Here is a 25110-nt window from a genome sequence, read left to right as displayed (position 1 = left end):
TATACCATTTGTTTATTCATTTGTCTGGTTAAGAGAATTTGGGTTACTTCCAGTTTTGGCTATTGTGAGTAAAGGTGCTAGAACATTTGTGTGTAATTCTATGTGTATGTATGTATTTTCACTTGTCTTGTGTTAGTAACTCAAAGTATAATGCCTGAGTCATAGAATACGTGAGTGTTTAACTTACAAAACTGCCAAATGGTGACCTAAAATTATGGTTTGCTTTTGTATACCCACCAGGTTTATGTAAAATGCTTCCACATTCTTACCAATTCTTGGTATTGTCAGTCTTTTGAATTTACACTTTTAGTAAGGAAGCAGTAGTTTTAGTTACATCTCCCTAAGGATTCATGGTGTTGAGCATTTTTTTCATGTGTTTATTTGCCATCTGTTTACCTTCTTGGTAAAATATCTGTTTATATCTTATGCTTATTTTACTTTTTTATGTTGTGACTATTTCCCTTTTCATTAACAAGTAATACGCTCATTTTTGTTCCTCAATTTTTGTGCATTCTGTACAATGTAATTACCACATACACCATATACTTACAATTTTAATCTGCATTGTTCCTATATTCTTAAGTCTAGGCTTTCAATAATACAGTTAAGTCCTGGTTTGTAGTGTTTTCCAATTTCCCTGATATAAATACTCCCACCATGGCCAATTTCAAACTGCCAACATGATGTCACTGAACATGGAGTTGGGAAAAGTTGTCAGAGGTCCATCATTCTAACTCCGCCATACTATTCCAGTAGCTACAATAACCTGTAGGACACAGATGATAATAAAACATAATAAAATTATTAGGAAGTGACAGGTTTTGAATATTTGTTTCATGAAGGTATAATTGACGGAACATATAAACTGCATGTATTTAAGGTGTACATTTTGATGTTTTGATACATTCTTATACCCTGAAACCAAAATTTTCATTGGAAACAAAAGACAGTCTATTGATATAATAATGGCACTTATTCAGTTAAATTATTCAATTCACTACTTCAATTATGCAAGAAACAAAAGTAGAGCAGGCAAGATATTTCAAGTACAGGCAGTTCTTGAGGGAAAAAAACCCCCAAACTTTGAAAATGTTTTTCTCACAAAGGATCAGGAGGAATGCATATTAGGGAATTCTCTGGTGGTCCAGTGGTTAGGGCTCCACACTTCCGCTTCAGGGGGTGTGGGTTCTATCCCTGGTCTGTGAACTAAGATCCCGCATGCTACTCAGTATGGCCAAAAAAAAAAAACGTATAAATTAAAAGTTGAGATGCAGTTTTCCAGCATTTTATTTTGGAGTCAAAACCATACTGTTTTCAGTATGAATCCTCTAGTATTTTGTGTCTTTGTTCTTGTTGACAGAAAAGCCATAAGTAATCCAACATAATTCATAATAATTGGGGTTCTGTAAAGTGACTGGGGAATTTCAGTACATTTTAGAACAATCAGAGGAAGCACAGTTATAATTTAAAGTGCTATTAGCTCTAGACATTCTCAATATTATCACCCATATTTAACAGAGGAGCAGATTTTAGGTCCTAATTTCTAAAGTTATCCAGTGCATATAAACTAGGATTTGTTGAAGACTCTTTCTCTCTGTCTATCTTTTTGTCTTTGTCACATACCAATTGTCCATATTTGGTGCATACTGTAATAATAAATATAATTAGCACTAATGTTTTGGGAAGAAAATAGTTGCCTATTGTCCACAGTTCTGGGGCAGGATCTTGAAGGGCATATCTCACGAGCTACAATCGTGCAGCTGTATACAGGCATCTGGCAGGGGCTAAAAGAGCACTATAGGAATGAATCAAACAGTCAGGAGGTCATATCGGGAGAGTGAGAACAGATGCTACTGTATGTAAGCAAATCCAAATGTTACGGAAAGTATCCTAACCATAATTGATTCGTTTCATACATATACAGGTGGGGAGGAAAGTGCGTGTGTTAAATTTATCCTCGTGTATTTACACGAACTTTTCCAAGTAAATTTAAACACGAAATAAAAAAAGGAATTAATAGACAAAAAAAGGAATTAATCTTTCTCACATTAAATGAGAAAATAAAATGACCAGAAATCATGTTGAAGACATATCAAAAGAATATCTTTGACATACAGATCAGGTTCATTAACTTAAAGTGAGAAGTAACCAATTTTGTTTAGATCTGAGACACCACCATAGATGTTAATTGTCCTAGGAGGAATGGCATCTCATGGTGGATTACAGCTACATTGATCCCATCCATTGAGGCCCCTATACCTCACATAATTCAAATGAATGTGCCATTCAATCTTCACAGGCCAATACTTTGCTCTTACATGTATTCTAGCCAGTGCCTATTTTAACAGCCTCTCCTTTGCCTACATAGGAACTCAGTACTATACACCTTTACTTATTTGCCCATGGGATACCGCAACGGTTCAGCCATCACATACAACCTCAACTCACAAGAAATTAATTGGATCCAGCGGTCCCCACACACCCAAGTATGGCGCTACATTGATGACATCCCCTCGTGAGGGGATTTGCTAGACAATTGTGCAAGGCATACATTCATTGTTGTTCTTACAGAGAACAGATGGGCTACTGCCCCACACATTTCAGCTTCATGCCACCCCACTGGATTTCTTATCTTCATCCAGTGTGCCTAAGGGCTACTCTTGCTTATGTATTAAAGGGCAACTTTCCCTGGCCTTCCCTTTAAAATACAAACTCTAGGGACTTCCCTGGCGGTCCAGTGGTTTTTTAATTTAAAAAAATATATACTCCAGCCATTCAGGATGGTCACTATAAGGTCCTGACCAAAATTCCTGTTGGCAATATATTAATTCTTGGTTGCTCATGTCAAATGCTGTTTTCAAGATTTTAGCCCTCAAGGTCTATTGGTTTTATTTCCCTAAATACTTCTCACTTCTGCAGGCATATCCTCCTCCATATCAGACTTCCCTCTCTTTATGTGACTTGTAGTATCTGCATTTGGGGGCCACATATAACCTTTTGGCCTCCTGCCAAAAAAATTCTGTATCTTGATTGTGGTTGTGCCTACGTGATTCTACATATGATAAAACTGCATAGGGGCTTCCCTGGTGGTGCAGTGGTTGAGAGTCCACCTGCCGATGCAGGGGACGCGGGTTCGTGCCCTGGTCCGGGAAGATCCCACATGCCGCGGAGCGGCTGGGCCCGTGAGCCATGGCCACTGAGCTGGTGCATCCGCAGCCTCTGCTCTGCAACGGGAGAGGCCACTACAGCGGGAGGCCCGCGTAGCGCAAAACAAACAAATAAAAAAACAAAACAAAACAAAAAAACTGCATAGAACTACACACACACACGTAAAAACGGTGAACTGTGAAAAAGATACGAGGATTTAACCAATGTCAAATTCCTTGTTTTGATATTAAGGTTACATAAGTTGCTACCACAGAGGAAACTAAGTGAAAGATACTCTGTACTATATCTGCAACTTCTTGTGAATATACAGTTATTTCGGAATAAGACATTGAAAAAAACAAAACAACAGATCATGTGTCTTGTCTTGCTAAATCCCCACAACTTCCCAGAGTAGTAAGAATACAACCCAAATTTCTCATCATAGACTCCAAAATACATGCAGCAGCCCTTACCCCGCTCATCTCACTACCTACAAGTCTCCCGCTCCAGCCCTGCAGTCTTTCACTCTCTATACCAACAAGCCAAGCTCTCACTAACCTTGGGGTGTTAATACATGCTTTTCTCTTTGTAGGGAATTTTTCTTCACTTTCACACCTGGTTGGGGTCTTCATTGCACTGCGTAGCTGTACAGTTCAATGTCCCATTTTCCCACATTTACAGATGTGAATCCTGAGTACTGAGGAGAATGGACATGACCAAGGTCAGCCAGTTGGTAAATGGCACAGCTCAGACGAATTAGAAAAACAGTGTGTCTCTAGAGTCCAAGCACTTAGCTACTAGCCCACACTCCTTGCTTCACATGTGAATTGAGAAAAGAATATACAAGGCCAAGCAATCCAGTTCCAAGCTTCATCTTTTTTATTATGAAGACAATAATATGTTCTCTTTAAAAAAATAACAAAATATATATGGAAATGCAAAAGGCTTATAATAGTCAAAGCACTTTCTATTTTCTTAAATAGAACAAATTTGGACTTTAAAGACCTGATTTCAAAACTTACTATGAAAAAAAAAAAAACACTATGAAGCTATAGTAATGAGACCATGTGGTATTGGTGAAAGGATAGACAATGGAGCAATGGAAGAGTCCAGAAATAGAGCCACATGCATATAATTAATTTATTTTCAACAAAGTTGCCAAATTAAAAATGAAAGGATAATATTTTCAACAAATTATTCTGAAAAACTGTGATATCCTCACGCATAAAAGTAAAGAACCTCAACCCTTCCCTCAAAATATTCACAAGTGAACTCAAAATGGGCCATAAACCTTAATATAAGAGATAGAAATATATACCATCTCAAATATAACAGGAAGAATGCTCTTTGTTCTTGCTTTAGGCCAAGATTTCTTACATAGGAAAAAAACACAAACCATAAAAGAAAAATATGATAAACTAGACTTTAATAAAATTTAAATTTCTTACAGTTCAAAAGGTACTGATAAGGAAATGGAAAAAAATCTATCTATGGCCTAAGAAAAAATATTTTAAAAACCTATATCTGACAAAAGGCAGGTATACAGAACATGTAATAAGGTAAACAACACTACTAAAAGAATAGGCAAAACATCTGAACACATTTCACTAAATATGATATATGAATCATAAGTAAGCACATGAAAATATTCAGTATTATTATTTAAGGAAATATGAATGAAAACCACAGTGAGGTCCCACTGCACACTCATTTTAATGGTAACATTAAAAGACTGAAAATATCTAGGTGTTGAAGATGTGAAGAAAAGTGGAACTCTCACACATTGCTGGTAGGAATGCAAAATAGTAAAAATAAATTTGGAAACACTGGCAGTTAATGAAGTTAATCATCCACTTCTTCCTAAGTATAACTATAAGAGAAATGGAAACCTGTGTCTACTGAACTATTTGTACGTATTGGCGCTTTCCAGGAACTTTATTCTTCAAACCCAACAACTAGATAACAAAAACAAACATCCATCCACAGATGAATGGTTAAGAAATTGTTATATTTATAAATGGAATACTCCCCATCAATATTAAGGAATAAACTACTGATACAGGGGGAAAACCCCCCATCAATTTCAAAGCGTTATAGTAAGTATGGATGTGTGCATCATCTATATCAACAACAGCCTTAGAGAGACCAAAAGCCTTTCTACTGAGATTGGACGTTAACATCCAACAGGAAAACAAAAGAAAGACTGGGATCTGGCCCTCAGCTGCCCAGTTCTGATAGGCCACCGCAGGTGAAATAATGAAAGATTGGCTCCTCACCTTGAGACAGGCTGGGACCTGAGACATGAGACCCTTTACTGCAGTACTTGCCCCTGGACAAACGTCTTCTTGAACAGCAGAATACAAAGAAACTCTAAGGGACTAAAAATATATGCATGAGAAGTTGGGGCAAATTATAAACAATAAGATATGAAAAGGCCAAAACCCAACTGCCACCTTTGAGGTGACTGCCTGCCAGGAGCAAAAGCAGTGTACTATGCATGATACCTGCACAGAACACCACCAAGGGGGCAGGCAGACCCACTAATCCGCTCCTGTTCTTCCCCCCATATAAAAGACCAGCTTGCCTCTTCGTGAGGAGAGAGCAAGTGCATCTATTATTTGTTTTTGCTCCCTCCTGATGCAGCACAAGTCCCAATAAAGCCTTGCCTAAATTTCTCATCTGTCCTCTTACCAATTTCTTTTTATTTTTTAAATTATTTACTTATTTATTTGGTTTCCCCTGGTCTTATTGCAGCATGTGAACTCTTAGTTGCAGTATGCATGTGGGATCTAGTTCCCTGACAAGGGATCGAACCCAGGCCACCTGCATTGGGAGCTCAGAGTCTTAACCACTGGACCATCAGGGAAGTCCCTGGCCTCTTAACCAATTTCTATTGATTAAAGAAGTCCAAGAGGGATTTCCCTGACGGCGCAGTGGCTAAGAATCCACCTGCCAATGCAGGGGACATTGGTTCCAACCCTGGTCCGGGAAGATCCTACATGCAGTGGAGCAACTAAGTCCGTCACAACTACTGAGCCTGCGCTCTAGAGCCCACAAGCCACAACTACTGAAGCCTACGCGCCTAGAGCCCATGCTCCACAGCAAGAGAAGCCACCACAATAAGCCCACGCACCGCAACTAAAAGTCCACACGCAGCAATGAATACCAACGCAGCCAAAAAAAAAAAAAAAAAGGCAAAATTCCAAGAACCCAAGTCGGTAACTGTCTCTGAGCTATTCTAAATGGCTCAAGATTAAGGGCCACTGGGAGATGGGAGAGACCCTGCCGCACCCCCTCAAGTTAAATGAGCTGCGCCATTTCCTGAGTAGGAATCTTACCTTTTTTTTTTTTTGGATTTTTGTGTGCGTGTGTGTGCGTGTGTGTGTGTGTGATATTAGTTCCCCGACCAGGGATCGAATCCATGCCCTCAGAAGTGAGAGCGCAGAGTCCTAACCACTGGACCTCCAGGGAATTCCCAGGACCCTTGCCTTCTTGCATTCTGGCCTCTTTACCATTCCTGCCAGCCTCTATACATATGCCCTCAGGTAACATCTTCATGGTGCCCCCAACAGCGGTCACCTGTGCCTCTGTCTTCTCGTCCCCTGACTCACCCACATGGGTCGTCCTGCCTCATCCCTAAACTTTGGCCACTTCCAACCATGCCCTTCAGAGCCCAGCAACTCAAGGATCTCGTGTCTGGGAATAAAGACGCAGACATAGAGATGAACTTGAGGACATGGGGAGGGGGAAAGGTAAGCTGGGACAAAGTGAGAGAGTAGCACTGACATATATACACTACCAAATGTAAAATAGACAGCTAGTGGGAAACAGCTGCACAGCACAGGGAGATCAGCTCGGTGCTTTGTGACGACCTAGAGGGGTGGGATAGGGAGGGTGGGAGGGAGACGCAAGACGGAGGGGATATGGGGATATTTGTATACATATAGCTGATTCACTTTGTTATATAGCAGAAACTAACATAACATTGTAAAGCAATTATACTCCAATAAAGTTTTGGGGTTTTTGGGGTTTTTTTTTGCGGTACGCGGGCCTCTCACTGTTGTGGCCTCTCCCGTTGCGGAGCAACAGGCTCCGGACGCGCAGGCTCAGCGGCCATGGCTCACGGGCACAGCAGCTCCGCGGCATGTGGGATCCTCCCGGACCGGGGCACGAACCCGTGTCCCCTGCATCGGCAGGCGGACTCTCAACCACTTCGCCACCAGGGAAGCCCAAAGATGTTTTTAAAAAAGTAAAAAAGGATAATTTAGGAGAAAAAAAAAAAGGATCTCATGTCTGCACCTGACTTTAGACCGCTGAACCCCATCCTCCCCCACCACCACCCCATGTCTCCTGCCCGGGCATCACATATTTTCCCCCTCTTTTGGAGACAACTTGGATCCAGATCTTGGTGTTTCTAGTTCCATTTTCTTTATGTATCCCACAACTAGTATTTAATAGCAATAGGTGTTAGCCACTGTTTCAGAGGCATAAAGCAGAGAAAATCCCTTCCCACAGGTTGATCAGAACTGCTTTCTATTTCATTCTCCTACCCTTGGCCATTTAGATTTCATCTTCAATCTGATCATCGGACTCACTGATTCATTCTTTGAATATCCACATCCTCCTATGTATTCTACTCAGTCCTTTCTTTATCAATGTTTTCCATAACCAACATTTTCCCAATTTTTTGAAGCATATCTTCTTGCTCCTGTGGCTTTTTTCTTTCCTCATGTCCTGGATTATTTTATCCTCTTATTTTAATTTCTTTGTACTTCCAATTCTTTATACTATATAACATATGTTGCTTACTATGATTTTTGTGAGGTTGCGATTCTTCTTCCGTATCTAGTTACTTTTTCCTGGATGTATGAGTTGCTCTGTGTGTGTATGGACGAATGGCCAAGGTCAGGCCAGATGCCCTGGCAGATGCAAGAGTATGAAATGAGGAGATGGGCCAGGGAAGGGAGCCCAGTTTTCACCACACTAGGCAACCAGGATCATCTGTTTTCATCTTAACTTAGCCAGGGTGGAGGCGTCTCCTGAGCTGTCATCCCAAAAGTCTGCGGGATGAGAGGGGATGGCCTGACAGCCCAGGGGCAGCTGATCTGCCTGACCTCTCCTCAGACCCCTCTTGCCAGATATCATGGTCTGTTCCAGCACCACAGTCTGAAGCTGGTACAGCTCGTAATGACTGAACTGAGGCCATGTAGGTGGTAACTGAAACCGCTTTTCTCTGTGTGTGTGTGTGTGTGTGTGTGTGAATTGGCAACGGGTTTCAGGGTGGTAGGGAAGTGCACAAAATATGGAACACTTCCCTAATTTGTGTGTCATCCTTGTTCAGGGGCCATGCTAATCTTCTCTGTATCGTTCCGATTTTATTACATGTGCTGCTGAAGCGAGTATGAAACCGCTTTTCTTTTTCTTTTTAATAAATTTATTTATTCATTTATGTATTTATTTATTTATTTTTGACTGCGTTGGGTCTTCGTTACTGCACACAGGCTTTCTTTAGTTGCATCGAGTGGGGGCTGCTCTTCATTGCAGTGAGCAGTCTTCTCATGGTGGTGGCTCCTCTTGTTGCGAAGCGTGGGCTAGGCATGCGGGCTTCAGTAGTTGTGGTGCGTGAGCTCAGTAGTTGTGGCTCATGGGCTCTAGAGTGCAGGCTCGGTAGTTGTGGCATACAGGCTTAGTTGCTCCACGGCATGTGGGATCTTGCTGGACCAGGGTTTGAACCCGTGTCCCCTGCACAGTCAGGCAAATTCTTAACCACTGCACCACTAAGAAGTCCCTGATAATTTGGCTTTATTGAACTTTGTGAAACTGTGAGGCCACGGGGAGCGGCGAAGTTTTTTTTACCAGAGGCAGTCTGAGCCCTGCTGTAAGTAACTCGAAGCCACTGGGGAGCTTCCACAGAGGAGGCACGTGTCCAGGCTCGGTTATACCAGGGTCCCTATGATGGCTGCTTTGGGAATAGAAAGACTTGTGTGGGAATTCCCTGGCAGTCCAGTGGTTAGGACTCCGTGCTTTCAATGCCATGGCCCCGGCTTCAATCCCTGGTCAGGAACTAAGATCCTGCAAGCTTTGTGGCTCAGCCAAAAAAAAAAAAGAAAAGAAAGGAAGGAAGACTACTGGGAGGAGGGGAAGCCAGTTAGGAGCTGACCTCATTAATCCAAGGGAAGGATGATGGGGCCTGGGCAGTGCAGGGTAAAACGTGATTTGATTCTGGATATAACTTGAAAGCAGATAATGTTAGGACTGCTGCAAAAGTCCCTTCTCTCCAAAAAACATTCCATCTGCTTCCCTATCTCTTCTCTGATCTTCCAGGTGGTCACTCACTCCACAAGAAGTCAGGAAACAGAAGTGCTGAGTTTTCCTAAAATCTCTTCCTCCTGCTTTCCCCCTAGTGAGTGTAAGACCCCACCCCTCCCACCACATTTTCAAACCAGAAGCCTCTCCCCATTTTAACCCCTTCCTCTAACTCAGTCCCCAAAAGTCCATCAAACATCATGTGCTTCCTTTATATAAAATAAGAACTGCTCTTTTCCTTCCCACTAAATGACCTTAGTTTCAGCCTCTACAATTTCTTTGTTGGATTAGGAACCCCTCCTTTGGGGTACTGGGGCACCCTCTGACTCACCAGACCCGATGCACAGGAGGAGAGAATCCCCCCACCCCCACCCCCGCATTGTGCCACAGGGCTTGAGGAATCTTAGTTCCCTGTGTCCTCAGCAGTGAAAGTGCAGAGTCCTAGCCACTGGACCGTCAGGAAATTCCCAGGAGAGAATCTTAGCCTTGTTTTCTGCACTTGCAATCCACAAGTGTTGGAAAATTGGAAAGTGTTAACTTTGTATAAGACTCACATAGGACAAAATTTGACGTGAGATTAAACATTATATCCCCACTTAAGTGCGAATGTTGTTATATTTCACTGCAGGAATATGTGTGTTTGATTGTGGCTTATTGCCCCAGGCCCAGGGCTGTTATATAATACCATACTGAAAAGCTGGAGCTGCAGCTGATGAAGATTCCAACAGAGATTCCATCAACAGTTACACTTTATCCAATCACGTCTTTAAATGCATTATTGTCCCTGATCCTATAAAAGGGAGGAGCCTTGGGAAGGCACGTCAGATGAACCCAGTTCAGAAAGTGAGTCACACAGCAAGTCCTCAGCCTTCAGTTCAAGATTACCCAGTCTGAAGTTCAGTCTTCTGGAGGAGGTAAGTTTCCCATTTCGTGTGTGTGTGCAATTGTGTATGCGTGTATATTTATGCATAGCTGTGGGGAGAAAATTCCTAGGTACAAAGATATGGATGTCTCTCAGGCATGGGGGATCGTCGATTGTGAAAGCTGCTCTGGCTGTGCAAAATCTGGCCTGACTGAAGTAGACTTCTCCTAGGAATGTCTGTTAGTCTGGCATTGCTTTTTGTTAATTTTATGTTCTAGTAATTCATTTTTATTGCATCTTGTGGCAGTGGAGGTTCACGGCCGATTGAGATGATGGTGGGGCTGAAAATGAAAGGGTGTGTGTCAGTTACCAGTGAATGCTCCACGTGCTTCACATGTATCAATTCTTTTAGCTCCCATGGAAATTCTGAGCTGAGTGTCATTAGAGATCAGAGCCCCCATGACAAGGATGGAGGCCTGATGTGTAACGTGTCTGGGGCCACACAGCTTGTAAATGCCAGGCTCCAGGTTGAGAACATTGGCAGTCTGGGGGGTTTTTGTTGTGTTTTGTTTTTTATTGAGATATGATTGACATATAACGTTGTATTAATTTCAGATGTACTGCATATGATACAATATTTGCATGTATTGGGAAATGATCACAGTAAGTCTAGTTAACATCCATCAGCATTCATCATTACATTCCTTTTTCTTGTGATGAAAATTCGAAATATGGCAATTTCAAATTCCAAGGTCCTAGCCATAATAGTGCTCCATGGCCTTGTTTGTGTGAAATTGAGTGCATGTCTGCAAATGTGACCATGTGGTCTGTGTGTGCCTGGGGTAGTCCAGAAAGAGAACCCATGGAACTTCCCTGGTCATCCAGTGGTTAAGACTCCACACTTCCAGTGCAGGGGGCACAGATTCGATCCCTTGTTGGGGAGCTAAACTCCCACATACTATGTGGTGTGGCAAAAAAATTATATATATATATATATATATATATATAGAGAGAGAGAGAGAGAGAGAGAGAGAGAGAGAGAGAGAGAGAGAACTCATGGGGAGTCCCAGGTGAAGGAGGAGGTATGGATTATACATAAAAAAGAAAAGCAATAGAGACCAGTATACCCGGATGTAGATAACCAGCCACAGTACCTAAGGTGGGGTGGGAAGGGTGAGGACAAGTCCAGGCAAAGCCTGGTGGAACCACGAAGGACTTAGTGCTTTTCCCTGAGAGCAAGAGGGAGCCATGGAGGGAATTAAGTGGAGCATGAGCTGAGCAGATTAACATTTTAAAAAGGTTGACTAAGGGCTTCCCTGGTGGCGCAGTGGTTGAGAGTCCCCCTGCCGATGCAGGGGACACAGGTTCGTGCCCCGGTCCAGGAAGATCCCACATGCAGCAGAGCGGCTGGGCCCGTGAGCCATGGCCGCTGAGCCTGTGTGTCCGGAGCCTGTGCTCCGCAACCAGAGAGGCCACGACAGTGAGAGGCCCGCTTACCGCAAAAAAAAAAAAAAAAGTTTGACCAAATAGGTGTGATAAGTGGATTAGGAGAAGGCAAGGATGTGTTCAACTTTCTCCTATAGGGTTTTGCCTAGAATCATCTTTGCCTCATTCACTGATGAGATGAGGCGTGGCTAGTTTGATCAGATCAGCAGGTGAGGTTGACATAAAACATTACATCAGTTAACAGAAATTAATTAGGTATTTGGGAGCCCACATATCCCAACAAACACCCACATTTTCTGATTTTGTGGCACAATGTTTGCTTTTTAAAAAAAAAAACCCAACAAATCCAGGGACTTTCCTGGCAGTCCAGTGGTTAAAGCTCCAACTTCCAATGCAGGGGGCGTGGGTTCCATCCCTGGTCGGGGAACTAAGATCCCACATGCTGTGTGGCGCAGCCAAAAGAAAAAAACTCTGGGAATTCCCTGGTGGTCCAGACTCCGTGCTTTCACTTCCAAGGGTGCAGGTTCGATCCCTGGTTGGGGGAACTAGGATCCTGCAAGCTGCTTGGTGTGGACAAAAATAATAATAATAATAATACAAGTCTTTGAAATGTTGACTATATATTAAAAAAACCACACACACAAAAACAGAGCAATGATATAGAAAGAGGATTAAATCTTTTATCTGTTTGACATCCCAAGGGGTATGCCTGTGGTTGCCCAGATCATTGATTTGCAGTCACAAATCAATATTGAATAATACAAACTCAGTTTCTCCTCTGAATCCTACACTCCAGTAGAAAAGGATAGGCAATACAAACAGCTCAATAGGGACTTCCCTGGTGGTGCAGTGGTTAAGAACCCTCCTGCCAATGCAGGGAACATGGGTTAGAGCCCTGGTCCGGGAAGATCCCACATGCCGTGGAGCGACTAAGCCCGTGCACCACAACTACTGAGCTTGTGCTCTGAAGCCCGCGTACCCATAGCCCGTGCTCTGCAACAAGAGAAGCAACCGCAGTGAGAAACCTGCGCACCGCAACGGAGAGTAGCCCCCGCTCGCCGCAAGTAGAGAAAGCCCATGTGCCGCAACAAAGACACAACGCAGCCAAAAATAAATAAATAAATTTACTTTTAAAAAGAAAGAAACAGATCAATATAAAATTATAACTTTGATAAGATCAGTGAAGCAAAGACAAATGTTTTTCATAAGGAAGAGTAATTGGAGAAAAGAAAGAGGTGAAAGTAAAAGGAAAATTTCCTGAGGAATGTATCATTGGGCTGACACGGGGTGTAGCTGAGGTGGTTTTGCAGATGTTTGTGTCTGATGTACGAGTTTCTAACACAAGATGAAATCATGTATATGGATTCCAGCCTGTCCTATTTCATTCACTTTCTTGTCAATTGTTTGTCATATTTTGTTTTCTTATAATGACTGAAAGAACATCTTTGTACTAGATCGCCTTCGTTCAGTTAAATCATGTCCAATTACAACTTAAGACGCTATTTACTCTTTAAAATTGAACTTTTAAAATTGAAATGTAATGCACATACAGAAAAAAGGAAAAGTGAAAGTATATAGCTTGGTGGATTTTTACAGAGAAACACTCATGTGTAACTACCTCCAAGATCAAGAGGTAGACTATCGCCAGCTAAAATTGGAAGTACAGCATCACACGAACTCTCTCTTTAGTCCCAGGCAAACTGGGATGTGGTCGTCCTATGGAGCCCTCCATATGTACCTATCCCAGGATCTACTATTGTTTCCAAAATTTTAACCAACATCCTAAATAATATTGATAGTATTTATATGCTTTTCAATGAACATAAACAAGAAGAAACAAAATGTATTGTTTGGTGCCTGGATTATTTCATTTGACATTCTGTTTTGTGGTTATTCTATGTTGTTGCATGAAGAATTTCTTCTTATTGCTATCAAATATGCCTCTACATCAATTAATTGTAATCTGTCCCATTGAATGTTGGACATTTAGATTATTTACAGCATGGGAATATTATGAATTATGTTGATAGAAACATTATTGTATATGCCTTTGATGCACACGAGTATATTCTTCCGTTGAGTACATGCCGAGGAGTAAAATTGATGAGTCACAGGGAATGCATAAATACAGATTTAGCACATACTAGTCAAAGCATTTCCAACGTGAGTACTCACTAGCAGTGACTGAGAGTGCCAGGGGCTCCAATCCATGCCAATGCTAACTCTATTTTATTTTAGTGATTCTGGTAGTTATTTTGTAGCATGTTGTTGTAGTTTTATTTTGCATTTCTGGGATGACTGATGAGGTTGCACTTTTCTCCATTTGTGTATTCACCAAATGTCTAGTAGAATTCATCCGTGAACTCAACTGAACCTGAATTTTGTTTGTTTCTTTTCAATTATACCAGTGTTGTAATTTATTACATATCTCTTCTATTTCTAGCTTGCAGTTCTTAAACATCCACCAGTTGTTGAAAGAGATCCCCCAAGAAACAAGTCAGCAGAGATTGAATCCCTGAAGTTGCGGCTCTCTGAGAATTCTTGTTAAGAATGGCTTTAGACCTCAGAATCTCCTTTCAAGATGAACCATCAAGGAAGGATCCTGGGTCAGATAATCTAGAGCTTAAACCCAGCCAAGGATCTGCCATCCAGGAGAGAGAGGGGATCTCTGAGTTCCAGAGCACTCAGCTCAGCTTATTTCAAAACAATAATAACTCATGTGCAAGGCAGGAGCTGCAAAGACTCTATAAATTATTTCATTCATGGCTGCAGCCAGAAAAACACAGCAAGGATGAAATAATTTCTCGTTTGGTCCTGGAACAGTTTATGATCAATGGCCGCTGCGGTGACAGGTCCACTTTACAAGAGAAATGGAATGCAAGCGGCAGAAACCTGGAGAAATTCATGGAAGGTCTGACCGATGATGGCATGAAGCCACCTGGCTTAGTAAGTAGAGGGTTCTGACCCCCAGGGTGAGGGGAAAGGGGGTGTAAGGAATAAGTAGTCTGTTGGAGTTGCCTGGAAGTAGAGAAAGAAGTTATTATAGATAGTAATCAGGCTTTGTTCACAGGTCCACGTCCACATGCAGGGACAGGAAGCCCTCTTTAGTGAGAATACACCCTTAAGAGAAGTCATTGTTCACTTCACAAAACAGTTGTCGACAGGAACTCCAGCAAGAGAGAAAATGGGGACACCTTTCTGGATGCCTCAAGATACTTCCCTGGAAACAAGACAAAGTGAGTGGGGAAAGCCCAGATACCAGAGGGATGATCTGTGTGGACTCTTTCTTAGGCATAACTTCACTGAGTCCCTTTTTTCCCCGCTACAGAATGTGAAGGTAAAGAAAATGGTGGCAACATTTCTTTGAAAACTTGTCAAGTAAATGACCGTATTACTAGTCCAAGCAATCAAATACCTTTCCTACTCATTATCCAAGAAGAGAACAGTCCGAGGCCTGAAGAAAGAGGTGTTTGTTTGGAGAATCCACTCAGCTCCGGAAGAGCAGGTCCAGACCCCTCCAGGTCCCAGGAAGGATCCCTGAAAGGACCCTCCTATCAAGATGTCCTTGTGGAGGTGGAACCAGAGTTTCTCTTCAAGCCAGACCAGGTCACCCTTGAGCCTGTTTCTACGCACCAGAGCACTGAGGGGAATTCTGCACGTGGGGAACACCAAGAAAGATTCCACGGAGCCCCAAAAGTATACAAATGTGAGACGTGTCCCAAGATCTTTAGGTATTCCTCTCGGTTAAAAGTTCACCAGAAAAGACACAATAATGAGAGGACATATATTTGTGCTGAGTGTGGCAAAGGCTTCTTCCAGGCATCAGACCTACATGTGCATCAGAGGATTCATGCAGGAGAGAAGCCTTTCATGTGCAGCATGTGTGAAATGGCCTTCAACCACAAAACCAACCTTCGGGCTCACGAGAGAATCCACACGGGAGAGAAGCCCTATGTATGTTCCCTTTGCCAGAGACGCTTCCGCCAGTCCTCCACCTACCACCGCCACCTTAGGTTTCACCAGAAAATTGCCCTCAAAAGTGTTGCCTCCACACTAAAAGCTCCCTTGGCTGTGGCCCCAATGTGATGTATATAAATTATGTATGTGCGTATGTTTATTTCCATAGTACTGCTCTATAGAATATACTTTATAAAAATAATTTAAAAAAGAAAAAATGTGGCAACTTCCCTGGCGGTCCAGTGGTTAAGACTCCGCACTTCCACTGCAGGGGGCACAAGTTCCATCCCTGGTCCGTGAACTAAGATCCCACATGCCTTGCAGCATGGCCAAAAGTAATAATAATTAAATAAGATTAAAAATTTAAAAAGGAAAGAAAATAAATTTTAAAAGACAGTTAAAAAAAAAAGAATGTAATTTCCTGATTGTATTTTCCATTTATTGTTTCACCCCTTCCCCCCAAAAAAATAAGTTTATTAAGAGCAGGGAATTTCTCAGTTTTGTTCACTAAAGTATCTCAGGTGTGTAGAAAACATCTGGTACATTTCAAATAACCAATAAATATCTGTTGAATAAATGAATGGATGTGTTATGTTGGTGTTTATTCTTTAAAATTTTGGCATGTGTCCCACGTGAGAATGAAACGGAGCAGGACCCTATGGTCCTTGCCCCTCCACACACACCATGTCCTCAGCCTGCTTTTGTCTGTGGAAAAACTTTAGCAAAAGAATAAGTTTAATCAGAGAAGTGAGAAAATGCAGAAACAAAGGAAAACAGTCAAAGGAGACCAAATAATAATTGTTTAGTCATTAAGCAAAAATCAAGGATCTTTAGTTCCTCCTTAAGGACTATAGATAATATTCTGAGCCATATCCTGTGAGCTCTCTTGTAGATACTGAAACCCCCACCAGGTGGAAGAAGTTAACAGCATGATGACCAGGTTGTAGCCATGACATAGCTGCCACAATTTTGAGAATTGGCCTCAAAGAAATGTGAAAGAACAGACCCTGAACCTGAAGACTAATTGTGCTTAAAACAATCAAGATGACGCTGATCAGAGTACAGATGACCAATTTCAAGATGACTGTTAGAGCTGACTGTGCTGTTTCTACATGTGGTCCCCTCCCTCCATCTATAAAAGCTCTTGCCCACTGATTGTCGCGGGGGTGGGGTGGGGGTGGGGGTGGAGTCAGCCTTAGGACAGGCGTCCACCCTCTCCATCCCCCGGTTGCCGGCATCCAAAATAAAGCACTTTCCTTTCCACAAACCTGACCTCTTTATTGGCTTTTGAGTGGCGAGCAGCCGGACCCCACTTTCGGTTACAATAAGACAGTGAGTTCCAAGCTCAGTGGTCCAACGAGTCTTTCCCTGCCTGCTGCCCTGTCCTCTGTCCACACTCTTTATCTCTAGTGCAGCCACAGGCACCTAAAAAGGTGGGGAGCAGAGATGGAAACTTAGAAAGAGGCCTTAACTGAAGAAAGGGACCTTTGTATTTAAATAATATATAATCATTTGATTTACTGGCAATTTAATAGCTAAACTGGACCTAAAGAATGGTGACTGAAAGTTGCAGAATGCAATTTTATTAACAAATACCAGAAAAGTCCAATGTTTTCCATGCATTTCTTCCAGTAGATGGAACGTGTGGGGGTAGGGAAGGCTTATTTGCAAAACCAATTTGAAAGAGCAGTTTGGAGAAAACAGATTCTGTGTACAGTCGAGGCAAAAGCTCACATGCTAGTTATTGTGAACACATTTGTGATCTGGCTTCCAATAGGAAATTAGGGTTCAGTCTCATTGAGAAGCTAGAAGGTGCCCTGTAGAAATGGCCTGAATACTGGAACAGGGGCATTCTGCGGGGTAAATTGTGACACTTCTCTGATTCCCTTGCTATCGGGCTGGGATAATGCTCCACTATGTGGAGAAACACATTCATCCATCCTCTTTCCTGGGCTGTCTCCAGATATTTTACTATGGTGAATATTCTTGCAAATCTTGGTATGAAAGAAGGCTTTTCTTTGGAAAGACCTCTGGGAGATGGGTTGTGAAATAACAGCAAAGATATATAAATATATAAATATATATATATATATATATATGGCTCTGCCAGGTTCCCCAGCGCCCCCCAAACTCTTGTATTTTCCTAAGAGATAAGAGCACTAGGAGTTTTTTGTTTGTTTGTTTTTGGCTGCGACGCGGAGCTTGTCGGATCGTAGTTTCCTGACCAAGGCTCAAACCCGCGCCCACAACAGTGAAAGAGTGGAGCCTTAACCACTGGATCTCCAGGGAATTCCCCTGGGAGCATCTTTTGTTCTAAAATTTGATCTTGGACCCTGGCTTCTGACACAGAGCACCTAAATCCTTTTAAATTTCCTGGATGAAAGGAGTGTCTTTGGCTTTAAATGAGGTGGTGCTTGGTAGGCTCCTGGATGGCTTCAGGATGGGGACTGATCACCAGAAAGACCAAACTATGATTAGAAGCTTGGAACTTTCAGCCCCACCTCATCCCTGCATCCCTGGAAGTGGATAGGAACTGGAGATTGAGTTAATAATGGATCATGCATTCTTAAGTTCAGGACTTGGAGATCTTCCAGGTTGCCGAACACATTCATGTGCCAGGAGGGTGGCATGCCCCTACTTTACAGGGACAGAAGCTCCTATGCTCAGGACCCTTCCTGATCTCTCCCTCTGTAACTCTGTCTGGCTGTTCATCTGTATCCTTTATCATACCCTTTAAAATATAATAAACTATTTAAGTAAGTGAGTATTTCCCTGAATTCTGTGAACGGTTCTAGTGAATAATCCAATTTGAGGAGGGCAGTTAAGGGAACCTCTGATTTGCAGCCGAATCAGACAGAAGTTTTGGATAACATGGGTACCCACTATTTGCAATTGGCCTCTGAAGTGGGGACAAATCATATGGGACTGAGCCTGTAACCTGAGGGATTTTCACTAACCCGAATTAGTGTCAGAATTCACTGAACTGTAGGACACCCAGTTGTTGCCACAATTGGTTGGTGTGATAAAACAGCCACACTTCTGGTGTCAGAAGTGTTGAGTGTGGTTACTTCAAAAAGACACACGCACCCCGATGTTAATAGCAGCACTACTTACAATAGCCAAGTTAGGGAAGCAACCTAAGTGTCATCAACAGATGAATGGATAAAGGTGATGTGGTACGTACATACAATGGAATATTACTCAGCCATAAAAAGACGGAAATTCTGACATTCATAACAATATGGATGGAACTAGAGAGTATTATGCTTAGTGAAATAAATCAGACAAAGATACATACTCTATGTTATCACTTATATGTGGAATCTAAAAGAAAGAAATAAGTGAATGTATATGATAAAATAGAAACAGACTCACAGATATAGAGAACAAACTAGTGGTTACCCGTGGGGAGAAGGAAGGGGAGAGGGACACAATATGTGAAGGAGATTAATAGATACAAACTACTATGTATAAAAGAAATAAGCAACAAGGATCTATTGTACAGCACAGGGAAATATAGCCATTATTTTGTAATAACTTTAAATGGAGTATAATCTATAAAAATATTGAATTACTATTGTATTGAATCATACCTGAAACTAATACAATATGGTAAATCAACTACATTTCAATGAAAAAAAAGTGTTGAGTATGGCAGTAGAATGAGAGTAAAGGAGAAACAAGTATTTTTCCAATACCCAGCGGCAAACTTTTTCAAAGTGGTTTTTACCCATTGTAGCACCATTAGAAATACAAAAGATCTTGAATGTCCATGTCTTCTGAAACGCTTGGTTTTGTGACTAGTCTGACTTTAATACCTGGACCCCTCGGGCAAGTAAGATAAATAAGTTAAAAAAAAAAAAAGCAGCTCTTTCACACCCTCTGCTTAACCAATATGCTTGGATTTTGCAGGTTAAATGCACAGTTGACACGTCTCCCTGACACACCATCTGCTTGTCTGACTACTTGGCATCACACACATCACACAGGTACCGAAATCATAAATAGAATGAGTGCCTGGCCTCCATCTAGCTCCAAGCCCGGTGATTATATGCAGAGTTCAACAATACAAAGGTGGATTCCCACTGGTAACCTCCTGTGCATTTGACTGAGGTGGAGAGTCAGCTACGAGTCCAGACTAACACGTTTGGGGAATTTCTGCTTCTAAATGAAACGGGAGAGAAGGTGGCAGGGCACAATCTTTAAAAGAATGACATAGCTTGAGGACACGACCCAAACTGATTAGAACAAAATAAATTCAAGATGGCGGATGAGTTGACTTCCACCAGACCTTAAGCCTCAGTATATATTCATTGTAACACATCGCACACTAAGTGACACACCCACAGTCACCACGACAGATCCGAGACCAACCATAAACGGCCAAAAAGTGGGTGGTGGCCTAATTCCTAGAAATCCCTACCCCTTCCCCAAAATAGCTGGAATACTCCTCCCACTCATTAGCCTATGAAATTACCCACCCCTGTAAAAACTGACAACCCCATACCCTGGTGCCGCTCTTGCCTTCTGATATGGTCCACACTCTTGTCTGTGGAATGTGTTTCTCTCTAAATAAATCCACTTCTCTTTTTAAAATATATATATATTTTAAATTAATTTATTTATTTTTGGCTGTGTTGGGTCTTCGTTGCTACGCGTGGGCTTCCTTTAGTTGCGGCAAGTAAGAGCCACTCTTCATTGCGGTGCACGGTTCTCTCATTGCAGTGGCTTCTCTTGTTGTGGAGCATGGGCTCTCGGTGCACAGGCTTCAGTAGTTGTGGCACGTGGGCTTAGTAGTTGTGGCTCACGGGCTTTGTTGCTCCACGGCATGCGGGATCCTCCCGGACCAGGGCTTGAACCCGTGTCGCCTGCATTGGCAGGTGGATTCTTAACCACTGTACCACCAAGGAAGCCCCCCCCCCCAATAAATCAACTTCTTACCCATCACTTTGTCTCTCACTGAATTGTTTCTGTGACAAGACATCAAGAACCTGATCTTTGTTAAGTCCTGAGACTAGGTGTGTGATCTCAGTTAAAAGACCGTGGGGGGGCTTCCCTGGTGGCGCAGTGGTTGAGAGTCCGCCTGCCAATGCAGGGGACACGGGTTCGTGCCCCGGTCCGGGAAGATCTCACATGCCGCGGAGCAGCTGGGCCCGTGAGCCATGGCCGCTGAGCCTGCGCGTCCGGAGCCTGTTGCCCCACAAAGGGAAGGGCAAAAAAAAGGAGGGGGCCCGGGAACAAAAAAAAAAAAAAAAAAAAAAAAAAGAACGTGGGTTCAAGTCCCAATCTGAAGCCCACAGTTTCATAAACAGAGGGCTTCTGTGCAGAATGGAACCAAGAAGTTCACTGGATTTTTCTCTGCAGGTGGGTTTCCCTCTGTTTATTCCAAGTGGAGCTGGCTTACCTCTTACAGCTGTGAATCCAGTTTCTTCTTTAAGATATTTATTTATAATTGAAAAATGAATTCATTAAAATATCTAATAGTGATCATGTGTAGGAGCATTGTATCCCTTCCTATGGAAACCCAAATAAGGCTTAGGACTACTCTCTAGCTGTGATCCTGTTTACCCTCACCACAGCCCTGATCACTGTAAGATTTGTTTGTTTGTTTTCGGTTTTTTTTGGCCGTACCGCATGGGGTGCAGGATATTAATTTTCAGACCAGGGATTGAACCCAGGCCCAAGGCAGTAAAAGCTCCAAGTCCTAACCACTGGACTGCCAGGGAACTCCCAGAATTTTCTTTTTATTAATTTGTAATCCACGTGGCTCCCTCACTTCATCCCAGACTGACTTGTGTCCTTTCCTGACAGTCCTCTGATTGCCCCCTGGGAAGTCACCCCAGACTCTAAGATCTTCTCAGTCTACTTTGTTGTCCTGAGGACACTGGTCAGCTGACTTTGTCTTGGGCATTTACTTAGCACAGGCAACAGAAACCCCCTCTCTGGGCCTCGGTTTCTTCCTGTGCAAAATGGAGAGGATGGGGGGGCCTGATCACAGGGCTTCCAGAGCAGGTAAGGAGAGGATGCACTGGCCACACCCACACCCCCAACATGCCCCGACGACGCAGTTACTGTGGGGCATGGCCGCCCTAGTGCTAGCTTGCAGGTGGTGTCCGTGGGGGACAGGGAATGACTAGGGGGAGCACCCTGGGCATCTACAGCTCAGGTCTGTCTCGGGAAATGCTCCTCAGGCCCACCACTCCAAGAGCGCTTTCCATCGCTCTGCTCTAATCGCTGCCAGACCTCCTCAACTTGGGGGGCATGAGGGATGAGGGGCACCGTGCCTCGTCCCAGAGTCTCTGTGCCTTCTCTGGGCTGCACCTATACGGAGGCCTGGCTGGGCTTGGGGACCTGGAGCCTCCACCTGCTGTTATCCAATGGAGGTCTTGCTGCTCACAGCTTACAAAATCAATTAAATACTCACAAATGTCCATAGAAAAGAAAGGTGCCTTTAATCAGAATGCTGACAATCTGGGGAGATGGTGGACTCAGCGTCCCCCAGAAACCACCTCTAGAGATTCTGCTCGGCCATGAAAGTTTTAAAGGAAAGGAGGGACGTCATCTCAGTTAATCATTGAGATTGCAACAGGAGGGAAGGGGGCAGGGCACAACGTTTGAAAGGATGACATAGCCCGAGGACATGACATAAACGGATTAGAACCAAATGGGTCCAAGATGGTGGACAAGTTGACTTCCCCTAGACCATGAGCTTCATTATATGCTCATTGTAACACATCAGTGAGCTAAATGACACACCCACAGGTGCCATGTCAGTTCTAAGGCGACAATAAGGATCAAAAATTGGGCCATGGCCCAATTCCTGGAAATTCCTGCCTATTCCCAAAATAGCTGGAATACTCCTCCCACTTATTATCCTATAAGAAATTACCCACCACTATAAAAACTGACAACCCCACACCCTCGTGCCTTTCTCACCTTTTGAGATGGTCCATGCTCTGTCTGGTGGAGTGTGTTTCTCTCTAAATAAATCCACTTCTTACCTATCACTTTGTCTATCACTGAATTCTTTCTGCGATTAGACATCAAGAACCTGAGCTTCATTAAGTCTTGAAGCCAGGTGTGCGATCTCAGTTGGAAGGCTGTGGGTTTTGGCCAGGTTCAAGTCCCAGCACTTGGGTTCAAGTCCCAATCTGCGTTTCGGCCAGGTTTGAGTCCCAGCCGCATGGGTTCAAATCCCAATCAGGGTCCTGGCCAGGTTTGAGTCCCAGCACGGGGGTTCAAGTCCCAATCTGAGGTGCATGGTTTCAAGATGGTGGATCAGAGTCTTTGCCATCCTCCATTGCATGCAGGATTGTGGACTTCTTGTGATCTTTCCCTAGATGTTATCTTGTTCGCACAGTTTGTTTGTGAGACCATTGAAGGGGAATCTAGGGAAGAGATCTGGTCATCTATTAATTACTTATTTTTCATTTCTGCTTCTTTGATCTACAGAAAGAAATGACAAGTTAGGCAAGGTATTCTGTGATTAAAAGACTTGAAAGGTGTGCTTGGGCTGGAGATTAGTAGAGCATGGGTGTGCCTTGTTTAAAAATTTGTTACAATATAACTTTGCTAAAATGACAAGAAAAGGGTCTTCCTGCTGAGGGCCTTGTCACTGGCAACTGGGCTAGTGGCTAAGATTCAGTGGTCTTGCTGCTGAAGCCTAACTGAATTCATTCTCTGGCCAGGGAAGGGAAATCCTGCTTCAAGCCGCTGCAGGCCGTGGCCACCAGAGATCAGAAGGATCAATAAAGTTTGCAGAAACACTTACTTAAAAAGCCCAAATTCCTCAATGGTTTTCTGGGAAGAATTTTTATAGGCAAAATCTGGGGGTGGGCTGCAGGGTGTGTAACCCTCCTCTGATTGGTTGGTGATGAGATAACAGGGTGGTCTTTCAGGAATCTCAGTCATCAGCCTTCTGGTTCCAGCCAGTCTGGGGTCCATGTGCTTGTGTTCAGCCAGAAACTACAATCCTCCACATGGGTGGAGGCCTCAGATCCTGCAGAAGAACTCAAAAATATATTGTTATGTATATCCCTTGAGGTGGAACCAGGACCCTGCTTTATCCCTGCACTATTGTTTTCTTGACCCCTCCTCCTTTGTTTCTGCATTCCCTCCCTTCCCTAATTAGTAACTATGGATATGCCGTTTGGAACTCAGAAAAGGTCTAGGAGGCTGAAGCTTTTTTTTTTTTTAGCCACTAGGCATGTAGGATTCTAGTTGCCTGGACCAGGGATAGAAGCCGTGCCTCCTCCAGTGGAAGCATGGAGTCTTAACCACTGGACCACCAGAGAATCCAACAAACATAAGGAGGGGTTTTGTACCTCAGAGGGCCCTGCAGGGTCCTGCTCGGTTTCATTATTAGCATTTCTCACAGCAACCTACCTGGAGAATCAGATTTCTGGGGGAAATGCAGGGTCAGAGAAGTGAAGTGTTTTCCTGTATGATCAGGCCCAGCCGGATGGCTGCTCTCTTGCTCTCTGTACATCCCCTGCCCTATCAGTCCCTGCCTCACCTACACCCCACTCACCTGACTGACCTCTCTCTTAATCATAAAGCCTAATCAGTAAATGCCTACATACTCCCCCCACCCCCCACCCCATCACCTCAGCTCGCAGGATCTTAGTTCCCCGACCAGGACCACGATAGTGAAAGCGTGGAGTCTTAACCACTGGACCACAGGGAAGTCCCTGTTCTAATCTTTAGATTAGGACTATCTCCACTGTGACAGTTTATCAAAGGGACTCTGAGGGGAGTGCTCCTCTGCCAGTTTTCCTGGCAACCTGTGAACCAACCTGATGTCAGTTCTTCCTGGAACAGGCAACCTCCCTCTTCCCCGTGAGAAATGGAATATTTCCTGCCATGTCAATAAAGGATGTCACAGTCACCAGTGATTGCAGCCACAGCCTATTGTGAGCTGGTGAGCCCCGAGGGAACTCAGGAAGGAAACAGAGAATACCTGCCATCTAGCAGCCATCAGACTGCAGCCATTCCCTACGGTGAGCCGAGGGAACTCAGGGTGAGGAAACACAGGACACTGGCCTTGGATAGCTAAGGTGCATATCAAAGGAATGATTGCAATGAGCCCAGACTCTTGCATCTTCCCATACACAGAAAAGCGCTAAATTCCTTAGCTTGAGACTTCTAATTTTCTTTTAATTTTTATTTTAAAATATATTTATTTATGGCTGCATCGGGTCTTCGTCGCTGGCGCGGACTTTCTCTAGTTGCGGCGAGCGGGGGCTACTCTTCCTTGAGATGCGTGGGCTTCTCATTGCGGTGGCTTCTCTTGTTGCAGAGCACGGGCTCTAGGCGCAAGGGCTTCAGTAGTTGCGGCATGTGGGCTCAGTAGTTATGACGCACGGTCTTTGTTGCTCCGTGGCATGTGGGAT

At 43.4% G+C, this 25110-nt stretch overlaps 1 protein-coding gene and 1 non-coding gene across 2 annotated transcripts; one reads left to right on the top strand and one right to left on the bottom strand.

The window, feature by feature from the left end:
- Window positions 1–8443: 8443 nt before the first annotated feature.
- Window positions 8444–8546, bottom strand: LOC113615284 (U6 spliceosomal RNA). The gene has a single exon (XR_003430953.1). It is a non-coding gene; the product is annotated as a U6 spliceosomal RNA (small nuclear RNA).
- A 5669-nt stretch (window positions 8547–14215) lies between these two features.
- Window positions 14216–15918, top strand: ZSCAN4 (zinc finger and SCAN domain containing 4). The gene is made up of 3 exons (XM_027097506.1): window positions 14216–14707; window positions 14832–14997; window positions 15090–15918. The coding sequence occupies exons 1-3, from the start codon at window positions 14312–14314 to the stop codon at window positions 15845–15847; spliced, it is 1320 nt and encodes a 439-aa protein (XP_026953307.1). The 5' UTR covers window positions 14216–14311; the 3' UTR covers window positions 15848–15918.
- Window positions 15919–25110: the final 9192 nt, after the last annotated feature.

This window comes from Aethalodelphis obliquidens, unplaced genomic scaffold (genome assembly GCF_003676395.1).
Source record: "Aethalodelphis obliquidens isolate GAN/ISIS:26980383/991018 unplaced genomic scaffold, ASM367639v1 scaffold113, whole genome shotgun sequence".
Classification (NCBI taxonomy): domain Eukaryota; kingdom Metazoa; phylum Chordata; class Mammalia; order Artiodactyla; family Delphinidae; genus Aethalodelphis; species Aethalodelphis obliquidens.
The sequence above is the reverse complement of the archived record's forward strand: the minus strand, read 5'-3'. Positions and strand labels throughout refer to the sequence as shown.